This window comes from Cylas formicarius, unplaced genomic scaffold (assembly GCF_029955315.1).
Source record: "Cylas formicarius isolate icCylForm1 unplaced genomic scaffold, icCylForm1.1 PGA_scaffold_6__28_contigs__length_40554024, whole genome shotgun sequence".
In the NCBI taxonomy this organism is placed as follows: Eukaryota; Metazoa; Arthropoda; class Insecta; order Coleoptera; family Brentidae; genus Cylas; species Cylas formicarius.
In genome coordinates, this window is record NW_026844347.1 from 7,579,765 (window position 1) to 7,596,338 (window position 16,574).

Genomic DNA, 16,574 nt, shown 5'->3' on the forward strand with positions numbered 1-16,574 from the left:
GTAGGCCAAGAAGAAAAGAGATTGTCATTTTTCGTCTCGTTACATCGATATATTATTTTTTGAATTGCCCCGTTATTTCTAGCTTCAATTAAACAAACAATTACAGTCCATTGCTCTTTCTCGTCCATTTTTTGGTCCTTCGAGCCGGATATTTAATTAATCGCAAAAATAACGTGGCCAAATTTCAGTTTGCTCGATTCAAAAGGAACAGAATTTAAAAATTTGAGATATTTTGTGGTTCCATTCGGACAGGTACCGAATTCGCACCGATTTAACCTAGACGTCGCCGTCGCATCCAACGATCGATCGCGCTATTTTCGGCACTGCGTACTCGCAAAAAATGTATTGGTATTTTCAAAATTTTTTTGTCGCATAAGGAAGATTATTATTTCGGCGTTGTATATTTTTTGTTTAGCATTTAATTGTCGCATTCTTTAAATATTTTCTCAAATACTCTAATTTAAATATTAGCTCGTTAATCAAAAAATTTACAGGCCACTCTACTCTCGCTCTCTCCCCCCGTCTCCCCCGTCTCACCGATATTTGCAAGCATTTATACAGGAGTGCCTATTGTCCACTACTAATTAAAATATTTTAAATTTATTTATTTATTGATTATTATTATTGTGATCATTATAGGAAATTGTAGACTTCAGCTTGTTGTATTTTGGCTCAATTAGCTGACCGTAATTGATATAATCAATTTTTCCTTCACATTTATTCCTTTGCTTAAAAACAAAAAATGAGCGATAAAAAACTTAAAGGTTTGATAGCTCAAAGAGATAATGCTTCTAGTCGTTTGAACGAAATGTTCGCAGTGACTACTCGAGCTTTAACAGATAATGCAATTCACATGGAGTTCAAGGTTCGTTATATGCATTTACCAGCTATTCTTACGGACTTTGAAACCCAACATGCAGCTATTTTAAGCATTTTGGCAACGGTTGACGATAGTGTCCTGGACGAACAGAGACATATTAGGAAAGTTTTTGACGACACATATTACAAGATTGCCGCTACTTATTCCCAATTGTTTGATGGTACTAAAGTTAACCCCAGTACTCCAAGTCACATCAAGCTGCCTAAATTAGAATTGAAAAAATTTGATGGTTCATTGCGCAATTGGAAGACATTCATCGACCTTTTTAATTCTATGATTCACAATAACTTAACTCTTTCAAATGTTGAAAAGTTTACATACCTCATAAATTCCTTAGAAGGGCCCCCATTGATCATTGGACAGTGCAATCCTTTAACTGAAGGTAACTATATCATTGCTTATAAGACATTGACTGAGCGCTATGAGAACTCTCGCTTGATTTCTGTCAGTCATTGGCGTGAAATAGAAAAGATAAAACCCCTCCAGAGTGAAACGGACGTGAAGGCCCTGCAGTCATTATTAGATAAATTTTCCGAACATTTATTAGCCCTCGACTACTTAGGTCATCCTACTAAACAGTGGGACTTTGTTCTCTTTTACATGCTATTCGATCGTTTAGATTCAAGCACTGCAACTCGATTTGAGCTGGAATGCGGAAACTCTTTAGATGATATTAACTACAAAAACAAACATTTTGAAGTTTTGTTAAACTTTCTCAAAAAACAATGCGTTGCTCTAGATACTGTCTCCCACTCTTCTGATTCCAAGATAACGGAAAAGGAAAAACCCTCTAAATCGCAGAAAAGAACCTTTCTTTTAAATTCTGACTCCTCCAATTGTCCAGTTTGTCATAAACGAGGCTATTTAATTTATAGTTGCTCAGAGTTTTTAGAAAAGGATTCTGCTAACAGATATAAGTTGGTAAAGATCAAAAACTGGTGCACTAATTGCCTAGGTTTAAAACATACAGCATTCAAATGCTCATCTCGTGTACGTTGTGGAAAATGCTCAAAGCCACATGATAAACAGCTCAGCCCTGATCATAATCCTTCCACCAGTTCAAATAATTATATTAACAAATGTGATGCAGGAACACAGTCAGTTGCTTTAACGAACATTGATTCTAGCCCTGATGGTAGAGATTCTTCAGTTCTTCTAGCTACCGCTCAAATCAAAGTTTTAGACTCGCTTGGTTACTACAGACCTGTTCGAGCTTTACTTGATAGTGGCAGTCAAGTGAACTTTATAACATCTAAATGTTCTAATAGGCTTGGACTTACTCGAAAGAATCTCTTACTTTTTGTAAAAGGCTTAGGAAATACCACCTCGAACGTTTCTCAAGAGGTTACTTGCACGTTTATCCCTCGAATGTCCAGTGAACCCCGAATAACCCTTGATTTTGCAGTTATACCCCAAATTTGTGATAACATGCCCAGCTCTGATTTACCGAATGTTAGCTTTAGTAAATTTTCCCACTTAGACCTTGCCGATGATAAATTTAATATTTCAAGTCCCATTGACATGCTTCTTGGTTGCGATGCATTTGGATTTCTCTTTAAGGAAGGCTCTATTTCTCACTCTATCAATGAACCTGTGGCTATTAATACACATCTGGGTTGGATTATTACAGGTCGAGTACCAACATCACCACCAACTCTCTCAAACAATACCCTTTGCTGCACCTCTACACTTTCACTCGAAGAGGTTGTTAATAAATTCTGGCATCTCGAACAGATTCCTCAAATAAACGCCCACTCCCGTGAAGATCTGGCTGCAGAAAAAATCTTCGTTGAAACTTACTCTCGAGATAATACTGGTCGATACATTCTTCATCTCCCGTTTAAATTCTCTTCTCTACCGGTATTCGATCATTCAAGAGACATTGCCTTACGTAGGTTTTATTCACTTGAACGACGACTCTTGCATAATCCAGAACTCCGCAAAGAATATAACCTATTCATGCAAGATTATTTGTATTCCGGTCATATGGAACTTGTTAAACCTTTGCCACATACTAATCATCAATACTATATACCTCACCATTGTATACTTAGACCTGAAAGTGTAACTACTAAACTTCGCGTTGTCTTTGACGCTTCGGCAAAGGCGACTAATAACTTATCTCTTAACGACTGTTTGCTAGTTGGACCCAAACTTCAACAAGATATATTCTCTCTACTCCTCCAATTTCGCACTTACTCTGTCGTTATTACGGCCGATATAAAACAGATGTTTAGGCAGATACTGATGTCGGAACCTCACAGAGATTATCAGCGGATTGTCTTCAGATTCTCCAAAGATTCAAGATTATAGGCTTAATACTGTCACTTACGGAATCTCTTCCTCCCCCTTTCATGCCATTAGAACTTTAATCCAATTGGCTCAGGACCACGAAGATCAATTTCCTCGAGCTTCAAAGGTTATAAAAACCAACGTTTATGTTGATGACATATTGTCAGGTGCTGATTCTGCCGAATCAGCTTTGAGCCTTCAAAAGGAATTGATCGATCTCCTTGCCTTAGGGGGTTTTCAACTCCGGAAATGGGGTAGTATGAATCCCCTTCTTATTTCCAATTTAGATAAATCGCTTTCCCAAGTTCCGGTTTCGCTAGAAAAAGAAAGTGATCAAACTATTAAAATTTTGGGTCTGCAATGGTGTCCCACCTCAGATACATTCACTTATAAAATTGATCCCAGACAGCATGCATGTACTAAACGTAACTTACTGTCCGATTTGGCACGAATATTCGATCCTCTCGGGTTCTTAGCTCCCGTTACTGTCTTTATCAAATTACTAATTCAAAAACTATGGTCTTCTGGAATAGAATGGGACGAACTGGCTCCAGAGTCGGTGTCGTCCGCTTGGACCTTATACACGGAGAATCTGCCACTCTTGTCCTCTTTATCTATTCCTCGAAAGGTTACCTTCGATGACGTGAAATTCTGCGAATTACATGGATTCTGTGATAGTTCTGAAAGTGCCTACGCCGCTGTAATTTATATACGAGCGGTGCTAGGTAACCAAGCAAAAACTTTCTTCTTGTTTGCCAAATCAAGAATAGCCCCACTCAAGAAAATTTCAATTCCTCGTTTAGAGCTATGCTCGGCTGTACTCTTAGCAGATTTGATCGAAATTGTGATGCAGTCGTATCGAAATATGTTACCCATCAGCTCAGTCTTCGCATGGTCTGATTCAACTGTTACGCTTTCGTGGATTCAATCTTCACCCCATAAGTGGGCAACATTTGTTAGCAACAGGGTTACCCATATTCAGGAAAAGGTATCTCCTAGTCAATGGTCTCATGTATCTACACAAGAAAATCCTGCTGACTGTGCTACCCGCGGCATTGTACCCTGCGAATTACTCCACTTAGAAAAATGGTGGGCGGGGCCACTTCCCATTGTGACCCTTGGTCAAACGAGTCTCTAAAGATCAACGAAGTGACATTAGAAAGACGAAAGACGACTCTTACTATTTCGACTACAGAGAGATGTTGCTGGGATAACCTAATAGACCGGTTCTCATCTTTATCAAAATTGAATCGCATTTTCGCTTACATAATGCGCTTCATCTCAAAGACTAAAAATCCAACGCTGTTGCTAAATGAATGTTTTTCTCTATCTGAACTCGACCAAGCCCTCTTAATTTTAATCAAGCAAATTCAAAGATTTTATTATAACAAGGAAATAACTGCACTCTCTAAAAAGGACTCGTATAATTTGTCCTTCCCGAAATATTTTCGCAAGCTCACTCCCTTTCTTGACCAAGATGGTATTCTCAGGGTGGGCGGACGTTTACATCACTCTTCTATTCCATATAGTAATAAACACCAGTGTTTACTTCCAAGTGATCATAGGCTGACTCGTCTGATTGTGGAGCATACACATGTTAAGTACTTACACGTTGGGCTACAAACTACGCAATATTTACTTAGCCAAAGATATTGGATCCCGTCCTCTAAAAGAGTGATACGAAAGGTCATCTCTTCTTGCGTTCGTTGTTTTAAAGGTAACCCCTGTTCTTCTCCTCCGGTAATGGGTAACTTACCTGCAGCGCGAGTAAATGAAATAAAATGCTTCACCAAATGTGGGGTTGATATCGGTGGTCCATTCCAAGTAACGATGGGCAAAATGCGAAGCTCGAAAAGTTATAAGGCTTATATTTGTCTTTTCGTATGCTTGGCCACCAAGGCTCTGCATTTAGAACTCGCTACTGAATTGTCTACCGATGCATTCCTTGCGGCATTAAGACGGTTTATTTCTCGGCGTGGTCTTGTCACGGACATCTACAGTGATTGTGGCACTAATTTTATTGGAGCCGCCAAACAACTCGCTCAAAAGATGCATAATGCTTCCACACGAGAAGGCATAAGGTGGCACTTTAACCCTCCTTCGGCGCCAACTTTTGGTGGAATTTGGGAGAGTAACATCAAGTCAGTGAAAACCCATATTGTTCGGGTAGTAGGAACCCATATTTTAACCTACGAAGAGTTCATCACAGTTCTGACCGCAATTGAAGCGATTCTAAATTCTAGGCCATTGTGCCCTGTTAGTTCCGACCCTAACGATCTAAGCGTTCTAACTCCTAGTCATTTTCTAAATCTTCAACCTCTTAACACATTTATTGAATCAGATTTAACCGAAGTTAAATTGGGAAGACTCTCGCGTGGGCAGTTATTACAGCGCATGCATCAGGATTTTTGGAAAAGGTGGCATCGTGAGTATCTTCACACCCTTAACCAAAAATCCAAGTGGTATGATCCCTCCACTGATATTAAAATTGACACCCTGGTGTTAATTAAAGAAAATCTCTCTCCTCCATTGGCTTGGCATTTGGGGCGCGTAACAGAAGTCCATCCCGGTACGGAAGGAGTGGTGAGAGTAGTCTCTATTAAAACGGCAAAGGGTATTCTCAAACGCCCAGTTTTAAAGGTTTGTCCTTTGCCAATATATTAGTTATTAATGTTTTCCAATATATTAATTTTAATTTTAAGCTTAGAATTCGCGTGGGTATCGGAATTGTTATTACGGTTTTTGTTAATTATTTTCTTTTTTTTGGATTCATTAATAAAATGTTGCCATTTTAGGTGGGCGGTATGTTCCGTCCAGTCGGAATTGTTTTGTTTTTTTTTTCCTCTTTAATTTTTGTAATTGGGGAATTTTTATATCGAGCAAATTGAAATTGGTTTTCTTTTAATTAATTGCTGCGGTTATATTCTCCGCGTATTTTGGTGACAATCTCACTGGGTATATGGCCAGAAAAACTCGTATGTCGCTTGGGTGTCGTACTCCGCTGTGATCGGGACTAGTACGACTCAGGTAGAGACCAACGTCAGAGCATTTTCCGCATGCCAGAATTAATATCTCGAGTGCCGTCAAGTATTGCGAAATTGTTCCGGTCAACAGCCAGAGCTACATCAAGGTAGGCCAAGAAGAAAAGAGATTGTCATTTTTCGTCTCGTTACATCGATATATTATTTTTTGAATTGCCCCGTTATTTCTAGCTTCAATTAAACAAACAATTACAGTCCATTGCTCTTTCTCGTCCGGTAATTATTGCTGCCTTGAGAGAAGTCTGACTTTTTTGCTTATTTACCATATTTTCACTACCGAATTAATAAAAAAATTAGCAATAATACTGAAGGATCTTAACCAATTTACGTATTGGTATGATATTATCAATGCTGAGGTTCTAGAGGAGATTCAGATTGACAAAGATCCGCTTATTCAAACAGATCCCTGTCAGGTTTCTAATAGAAAATTTATTTCGCTAATTTGAAAAACAGAAATTCTTATTTCACAACTTGTGCTTGTGTGGGCTATCAATAATTATTAATGCGAATAATACAGGACGTAACACTAAATAGGCAAGAATATATTAATTTTAAATAACAGTTTAAGCATAGAACACCGCAAACAAACATACGACAAGTAACAAATTGGTAACAAATTAAAAATTTTTGGAACTTGGCATGTCTTTTTAATATACTCATGATTTTGTTTATAATACTAAGTTTGTTCCTGTTTGCCCCAAAATTAGTGGGCCAAACTATAGTAGAATATTCTACATGGAAAATAAGCCCTAATTTTCTAGATAAACACAACAAACAAACGCAGTCACATGCCGTAAAAGGAAAGGGGTGAAAATGATTTTTATTAATATTACCGAAACAGGGTGCAATAAAACTTTTGAAATTTTACCGTTTTAGTAATTTTGGCATGCTGAATCCGGTTCTGAAGTTATAGATGTCAAATTTTTGTCAGAGGCATAACTTTGAGGGTTGCAGGTGACAAAAACTGCAATAACTCTTTTGTGATTCGACTTTTAGACTTTTTCCTTAGAAAATTGGAAATGTCGTGTTCTTATCATAATAAGCCATGCTTGTTTGATATTGCTGGGGTCAACCATTTTCGAGCAAAATTGACTTAAAAAATGCACTGCCCAACTGATTTATTCATTAAAAATTGAAAAGAAGGCCTTGAAACATGATAAAGTTTTTATTTTGTTGTCAGTTTGATATTTGTGTTGTCATACAACCCCATCACGTAGTATGGTACTTTATGTTTATGTGAAAGCGCTAAATAGAATTGAGGAAAATCCTGAAATAGTATTAAGATTCCTAGTAGATATTTGCAATATTCCTAAAAGTTAACTGATTTGATGTTTCCCTTCACATTGACGTGGTTCTACAAATTACTATGGAAAGAAAAAGATTCGCCGTTATTTGCCAGTTTTGGAGTTATGAGGGTTGATCGAATAACTATCTTTCAACATAATGTTAACAGGTGATTTTATTTTACCGAACAGATTAAATGCTTCTTCCTACTTAAATGAAAATTAGCAAATAGTAAACCTATCAATCCGGTTTCAATTTCAACTCCAACATTTCTTATATTCATTTTATTAGAGTTGATAATAAATATTGGATATCTTGGAACCGATACGATAATGAAATGGTAAGAGTGGCATTAGTTATTGGACCACTATTCTCTGTTGTAATTATTTTTAAAAGGATAATTTGAAACTGCACGTTTGTTTTGGTCAGTTGACTATCATAATATACTATGGAAGATGGGATAAAATTACACGCCTTTATTGGTGGAAATGCCGGTAAGAAATTTGGCAATTTTCCAATCGTTTCTCCCTGATTCATTTTTACTCCCGCATTTCAAGAATACGTGTTTTTGATTTTTAGACAATTTTTTATTGGATCGTATTTTTTTTGCAAAACGTTGGAGCTTATCGGTGCTGCTTTCTTTCTGATATATTGGAGTATAGTTGTTGAATTCTGGATACCATTAATTATATACATGATACATCTTCTAATTTCTTATCAGATAACGTTTTTAGTTAACAAAATTATAAAATTAGACCACTATTAAGTGGTCTTTCTCGCTTTCGTAACAGTTTACCTAGATTTAGGAAATCTATAAAAAAACCATATTACATTTTCCTTTTATTTTCAGGAACTTGTTACTTTCCGGAACGCTGGGAAGGGACATGGTTTCAGTCAGGAGTTCGACAATCCATCTTAATTGAAGGACCACGTCTAAGCAGTAAAGGTCGATGTTTAGGGTCGGAAGGAGATAAGTTTTTGTTAGTTGACGAGTAAGTGCGATCGTTACTGATAGTTATTTAATATTCTGTATTAAAATTGTTCGAACACGCCACTTAATATGAGATTGTTGAACATCATGAACATGAAAAGTGACATTACTTTATTTTTTAAAAAATTAGTGCCATTTCTGATTAGCTTGTACCGGGCGTCCATTTTTCCAGGGGTTTAGGAGGCAACTCGCCTATTAGTAGTAGGACACCCATCGTGTCTCGGTTATTTTAGAGCTATTGGATAACGTTTTTTACGGAAAATTCAGTGGCATACTCGGCTCAAATGGTTCACCCTATATATTCTCGCAATGATAGTAAATTTAAACCACTTGAAACAATGAGAGTGTTTAGGTTAACAAGTAGTGTCACTGTCATATCATTTTTCTTTCAAGGTAGTAATCATCATCATCTAAAATTATTGAAAAATAGTAGTGTCTTCTATTTTGAAGTTAAAGAAGTCGTTGGTAAAATAGAAAAACGCCTTTTTTAAAAAAAAGCACAGGAGGTTAAGGAACATTAATACGCTTTTAGAGAGAATCTAATTTTGCATCAAAATTGGCCACTACATGCTGGATGCTCCATAGATATTTCAGAAGTTATTGAACAAAATGTGTGCCCAAACTTTGGAGCATTTTTTTCACCACTCTGTAAAATATTGAAGTAAAACTGTTCAGCTAAGCAATAAATTTAATTATGAGCAACTCGGTACATGTTGCAGAGTGTAAACAAATTTTAAATTGCATTTCTTAATTTCTCAAAATTTACTAAATTTGATATGCACCATATTTTGAATTTTGAATTTTTGAATTATGAATTATGAAAATTTAAGCCCAACTTTTCATTTCTCGTACAGAAATCGAGGCGAATGTGGTTGGCCACCCTGTATATTCTGGAAAATGTGCACAATTTTGTTTCAGATATAGGTGGCGCATTACCTTTCTGAACTTGATTATTTTTGTTTAATTTGTCAACTGTCAAAGACAAAAAAATGAAAAAAATCATTGGTTTTGGTTTTATGTTTTCCGAATATATTCATCCAAATTGACATTGATTTGTTGCGAGTCTTTATAAATTTTTGTAAGATGATCAAGATCAAGATCAAGATAGATCAAGCTAAAAATGGAATTCTTCCGCAAATTGATAATGTTCTTCAAATGCAACACAACTTAGTCATACAACAATCATAAATATCACCGTATTCCTTTAGGTTAGGGACCACTGTTAAAATCTTAATAATATAAATACGTCATTTGAAATCATTGTGACGTCATTTCAGAAAGGTAATACGTCAGCTATAGCTCCAATCTAATATCATAATATTATACTGCGGTGTATTGGCAAGAAGTAAACAAATTTTCAATTTTTATTTGAATCCCTTAAATAGCTCAATAGAGCAATCATATTTATAGTTAGAGTTACAGTTACATAAGAAGTTTTAGATTTTTTTTATGGAATCTGAAAACGTCTATGTAGGGCATGGCATTCCATTTAAAAAATTGCCCACAATCTTTTATGGCCGCAAATCAATTTTCTATTCTCAATTGAGATTTATTCTCAAGCTGTAATACAAAAACAAAAAATAAGGACATATTTTTTGAATCAAGTTGTAAAAAATCAGCAAATTTATTTTTTGTTTTTAGAGGGATGATAAAATTGGTGTCGTCGTTGGGGTCTTTAATAACCAAACAGATCAGCGACGATGCTTTCCTTGATGAAAATTAAGGATTAAACTAAAAGGCTTTCCAAAATTAAATGCGTTTCCGCTTTGTTTCAGTAAAAGGGCCTGTTACCGTTGTGTTGTCATTCACGAAAAGCACGCGAATGTCCTGCAGTACAAAGAAAGTGAGTAGCACTGTTCTAGACCATCCAATTAAACGTATCTAGGTAATCTGAGCAACCTCCAGCTAATTTTTTTCTGTCATTATTTTTACTATTATTTCTGTTTATTTTTTTACATCATTCTATAATCAAATCAAATGAAACTCTCTTAGTTATTAAGTCACACAAATTTGGTTTATTCAGTAAAATAAAACCGATTATCCAGCCAAAAAGAATAATTGAACTGAGCTGGCTTTTACTTGATGAAAATCCATTTATCAAAATAAATAAGAACTAAAAGTTCAGATTTTCACGAAATTATGTATTATGACATGACAATTGTTTCGACAACACCGTGTCTTTATCACTTGACAAAGACACGGTGTTGTCGAAACAATTGTCAGGTCATAATGTATAATTTCGTGAAAATCTGAACTTTTAGTTCTTATTTATTTTCAAAAAGAATAAACCATCTTCAGAGAGTGTCTCACGTAAGGTGATCCAGATACTTTTCTCAAAACCCGTTATAGTTTTTTGTATTGTATTATATTTAATGTTTAATATTTGGTGTGCAATAATAAGGGACCGAATAGGTGGGTCGTATTTTTTATGATGAGGCGCTGACAGAAGAGGTATTTTAATTTGATCAAAAATCAAATCAAAGCTGAAATAAATAGACTTCCGCCAAATTGTTTTTCAAGGTGATGGTCCATATCATTGTACTCAACATTGCATATAGGACATATGCTGCGCGGTCCTCAAGGAGTCCTGATCTGACTGCATTTTTTTTTTCTTATGGATAACTATAAAAAATAGGGTAACAAACATAGAAATAATTATTATTCGTCCTTTGAATCTTCTAGATGTAAAATAAAATAGTTCCGTGAATTATTCTAAATAAAACTATTTTGGTTTACGATATTGTCATAGTTTTTGTCTTAGAAAAATATCAACACGAATGAGTAAAAAAATTAGAATACTCCAAATAAGACATTCGCTATTCCAAAATATAGAGGGCATGCCATTTAAAAAACGAGATCTTGGTATTTACAAATTTAGAAAAATTCATTAAATTTAAGTCTTGTTTGTATATAGGGTGATTTCTCAATAACAGGTCACATAATCTCAAACCGTGTTTTGTTTTTACCTGTAAATCCAATAATATAATACAATTTAGGTTGTACCAAGATGGTAAAGTTGATGTCGATATCGACGGATTGGGGCACCCCGTAGAATCAATAATTAAATAATCTACAAACTTCCTTAAATCCAAAGATCTGTTGTATTCTGGAAAACTACAGATTTTAAGAAATGTATATGGGTTATCTTATGTGACACACCCTGTACATAAAGGAACTGTAAGAAGAGATATATTTTTTATTATATTGATAATTTTTCATAAAAGTCAGATAACGAAAGAAAGCCAAGTCAATCGAGGGGCAAAGACTACATAATAGTTTACTGAAATACAACGTAAAATTAAAATAAATTCAAGATGAACATATAGCTTGTTACCTGCCTGAAATATGTATCTTTCTTTTAATTCCTTTATATACAATATATATTTGAAGGTGGCCAATTGTTTTTGGCCAAAACGTTCGTAATGATTGCCGAATTAAAAAGTTTTATATTATCGATTACCCAGCAATAAAAAAATGTATTTTTAATATTCAATCATTTAAATAATTTTCGCTGCATGAGACGTTCCCCAACAACAAAAGCAGAAAAATAATTTAATAGCATCGATTTAATTTTTAATTGACCAGCTTTAAATTAAAGTTTTATCTATAATGTAAAAAGTTGTCAATTTCGAAATTTTAGAAACGAAACGTGTTTACATTGTAAAAATGCATAGCAGAATAAAAAGCGATTGATTAGATACTACTATTTACCCTCTTTTGAACATTTTTTAAAAATCTTATAAATTATGTTCGGCAATTAACTTATTAACAAAAAAGTTATTAAATTATTTTTAAGTTACAACGAAGCAAATTTTATCGGAAACTTATTGATATTTGCTGAAAAATATTCAGATGGACAAGAACGTACAACGAATAGCAGAAAATTTGAAAAGAATATATACAAAAATCTGAGTTTTATATATTTTTTTCTGGATTTGTTTTATTAACTATTTCTTCCTAAAAACCGTCTTTTGAGTATGTTATCAACTGTTAATATTTTAAGTAGGTATTCTGTTGTATAAATTGTGTTATGGTTAAAAAATGTATTACAATAAAGGAAAAATGTGATTAAGTCATTGGTAAGTAATTTTTTTGTGGAAAAATTCCTCATAATCCTAAAATATTTTTGTCATTTTTTACTATTCATTGTCCCTTCAACGATGCAATAAAATGATACGATAAACGTTATCCCACCAAGAATGCTGCTAATCTCAAGTTGTAATTCCTTTATTTTCGATGCTGAATAGAATTTTGTGTTGCAGCTTTTTGCCATAACAGAGACTCGTTGCCAACGCTCTGTAGTCTGATAACTGGGGACGCTCTGCTATATTCCATGTTTAGAGAAAACGCGGCTCCCGTGCCCTGTCCCTTCAGGGGACCATTTACCTTCACGTATAACAGAGGACATGGAGAATGTCGCTCCCCCGTGTCCAGTATCGATACTTGCACGGAAGATAGTAAATTGTTATTAAGTTACCAAGCTTGTCCCGACGTCCACGGCTCTGAAAGTACAGGTGAGCGATCTGTGTTTATGTAGTAGTTAAACAAATATGTTACAAGTCAAATTGATGTGTTGACGATTATTATTATTGTTGTATAGGCCTTGTACATCTTATTTTTTGTATTTATTAGTTTCATTTACTTTTTATTTTAAAATAAGTGCGTCATATTTTGATCTTCATTAAGTCTTTCGTCTAGCTAATAAATCTTTAGATAATTGTTATAATTAAATTTAAATTAAAAGAAATTGAAATCATAAGAATGATAGGAAAGCAGAATACCTGGATTGGATTTTTATTGTTTGTTTGACTTGCTTAATGTTAATTTTATGCATATCTAGTTCACTAAGTCTGTTGCATTTTCTGTTGCCCAAAAAATAAATACGCTGTACTGTTATTTCTTTCACAGCTAAAGCCGCCTTGGATCTTTTTCAAATGAATAATATCTCAACAAAAATCTACCAATTGCTTGGTTTCAGCCTCTTAATATTTTTCAGTTATAAGGGATATGTGTCATTCTAAGATTGATTCAGGATTCAGTATCTTGTTTAGTCAGTCAACGCTGTTGGCTGGTCAATAGTGTGTCTATAATATCAAACATTAACGGACTTGTACTTTTGGATTTTTATTTTATTTTTTCTTTCTGGGATTATATATAGACCCATAAGCAGCGAACAAATTCGGTTCATATAGTTTTATTCAACAATCGGTTTTACAAAATGTAAATCCAGTGTAATAATTTTTCTTCAAAACTGAGTGAAGTAGCAGTGATAACAGAGGAAAACGTCTAGTGCTTTTGCAAGTACATGATATTAATCATGTACGAATTGTATGTATTGAAGTATAAAATTTTCATCACTTTAATGCGGAGCTCTTATCTCATTGACGCAGGTCAAGATTTTCAAAAAATAAACAACATTGATCAAATGCTTTCACAAAAATAAGAAATAACATTTGGCCAATAATCGTTATTTGTAAGAAGTACTACCTACAAATCAATTTGACAAACGTTTAAACTAATATGTGTATTTCCACTTCTGCCGAAGAACAAACTTCATGCAGGTTTTGAAGTAGATTGGTTCACGGAGGACTTATGATGCACAAAACAACAGCTTGGATGGTTACAATTTTTAATAGAAACTGAACGTCCCCGGTATAAATAATAGTTCGCTAAATTGCTGTCTAAACAATATAATATCTAGCATGATATGATTCTTATCTACTGAATGCAAAAAAATAAGGTAGCTCTGCGGATCAAAATTATTCATTTTTTGCAAACTTTGCGGAGGGAATGATCAGTTAGGGAAACCTCCGTTTCGATAGTATCATTTCCAACTTTACCATCAACTGATATTTTCTATTCAAATTTCAAAATTTTAGCAAACTTTATTAACCTTTTAATAACTAACACCGTTTACTTCATAGATTAATTAAAGTTTTCTCACGGGTGTTTTCCCTCTGTAAATTCAAAATTAATAATTTTACCGCTTTTGAAAAAAGGACATCTCAACAATGCCGACAGTTATCATCTTATTCACGTTGTTGCTTTATTTTGGGGGCATATTGGTGTTTTTGACTTGCCTTAATCCTATACAATAATATTAAATTTTTGTTCTATTCCATTCAATAACATATCGGTGACTTGTGCAGTGGAAGAACTCCAATGCCTTGCCGTGTGGAAGGAAGGCAGCTCCAGATATCTCGTGGGCAGAGTACATCACAGCCACGCCACATCCAACGAGGATCGGTTCCGATGCTTCGTCTACGAAAAGGCGCCATCATCTTCCGAAAATATCGACGGAGTCGACTACAGAGTTGCTCAGAGCGGAGACGCGACCTGCAACGGCTTATTCAGCGCAACCGAAGGTAGCAGAACGATGACCCTAAAACGAGGTAAACGACCACAATACATATATTAACAACCACTAGTTTTGGTATTTTAAATTGTCTCATATTGATTTCTTGGTAGTTTTAGCCATAAACCTAAAAGAGACCGTTGAAGTCAATCATGGAGATTTAGATATTTACGTAGTGCCGAACCCTTCAAAAACAAGTAAAAATATACAAGTAATGAAAAAATAAAGATTAGAAAGGTACACGTACAATTTTCACTTAAACAAAGAAAAAAAAGTGAGTGAGTCAAACTTGCTGACGTTTCGCCAATCATCCTATTGATCTCTCAAGAGTTTAACTAATACTGCGGTGCATTCATTTATGAATCGCAACCTTAAATCTACTATTAAATTTTCTTCTTTATTAGAATCAGTGAACATAATTGGTACCCCTAGGATTTACAGACCAGGATTACCCCTTCCAGCTATTGTTAGTATATCTGGTTCCTCGACTTATTCTCTAGCATAGGTAATATCTAGCTTCTATAATAATAATAATAATAGTAAACTGTCTTTATTGAAAATCAAATTATTAAATATAAGTAACAATTCAATAGCGGCGACATTCGCAATTTGCGCTTTTCCATGTAACCCCAAGAACATATACATCGTAAATACAACAAATAGACGCACGTCATAGACTCATGCGCTTTTGCTAGATGCTGGCAGACCTAACAAACAATATGAACGCTCTTTTGAAGGACTTTATTGTGGGGAAGGATGTTATAACATAAGGAATTGCATTAAATAATTTAACTGCGATATAGCTAAAAAGTCTCTGGAAAGTTACCGAAGTGTACCTAGGAACACAATATCTTAAACAGTGACTGGTGCCTCGATTATGAATGTCATTTTCTCTGCAAAGTTTATGTAACAAGTACGACGGAGTCTTGTTGGAGTAACTAAAACGAATACAAGCATTCTGAAGTCGCTGGAGTCTCTCCTTATCTCGATTAAGTATAGCTGGGCAGTAGACGATACTGCAATAAGCGACATGGGATAAAACCAACATATCACAGAGTTTAAGTTCGATTTCTTTATTGAGAAAATGTTTATGAATATACAAACTTATAGAAGGATTTTTGTAACACCGAGCCAACATGCTTAGAAATCCGCCACCTTCAAACCATAATCCAAAATGTTTACATCCGTCTGAAGAAGGAGAGATAAACCCACCATTTGGCGTAATCTTCCATATATATCCTTCCATTCATTATATTTCCAAATAATAACATCTGCCTTTTGATAGTATTCAGTAAGATGTTGTGAGTCGCAGATACCTCCGAAATTATTTTTAGATGTAAATTTATTTTAGTAGCGGCATTTAAAGCTTCACTAACAACAAAAGATAAATATAACTGAGTATCATCGCCGTATTGATCAGATTTACAAAATTTAAGGAAAGTAGAGATTTGAGCTGCATTTTTATATAGCTCTTTTTAGAATAGGTCCCAGAAAACTCCCCTGGGGATTACCCCTTTCCAAAGCATTGGCATCTGAATGGGTCTTTCCTATAACTACCATTTGGTATCTCTGACCAAGAAATTTAAAAAAAAATGAAAGAGAAGTACCTTTTATCCCGAAGAATTTCAGTTTAGCTAGGAGAAGGAGATGATCCGAGGTATCGAACGCTTTGCTATAGTCCAAGAGTATGAGACAAGGGTTTAATTTAGAATCCGCTGCTCTCAATAAATC

The 16,574-nt window shown here is 34.8% G+C and overlaps 1 protein-coding gene across 1 annotated transcript in view; it reads left to right on the forward strand.

Annotated features, from left to right (window-relative positions):
* The window catches only part of LOC132703016 (uncharacterized), a 116,474-nt gene that overhangs the window by 73,373 nt on the left and 26,527 nt on the right, over positions 1-16,574 (forward strand). The window contains exons 4-7 of the mRNA XM_060672019.1: positions 8,348-8,489; positions 10,264-10,331; positions 12,751-13,002; positions 14,638-14,880. Coding sequence (XP_060528002.1) covers positions 8,348-8,489; positions 10,264-10,331; positions 12,751-13,002; positions 14,638-14,880 — 705 coding nt within the window. The remainder of the gene's footprint in view (positions 1-8,347; positions 8,490-10,263; positions 10,332-12,750; positions 13,003-14,637; positions 14,881-16,574) is intronic.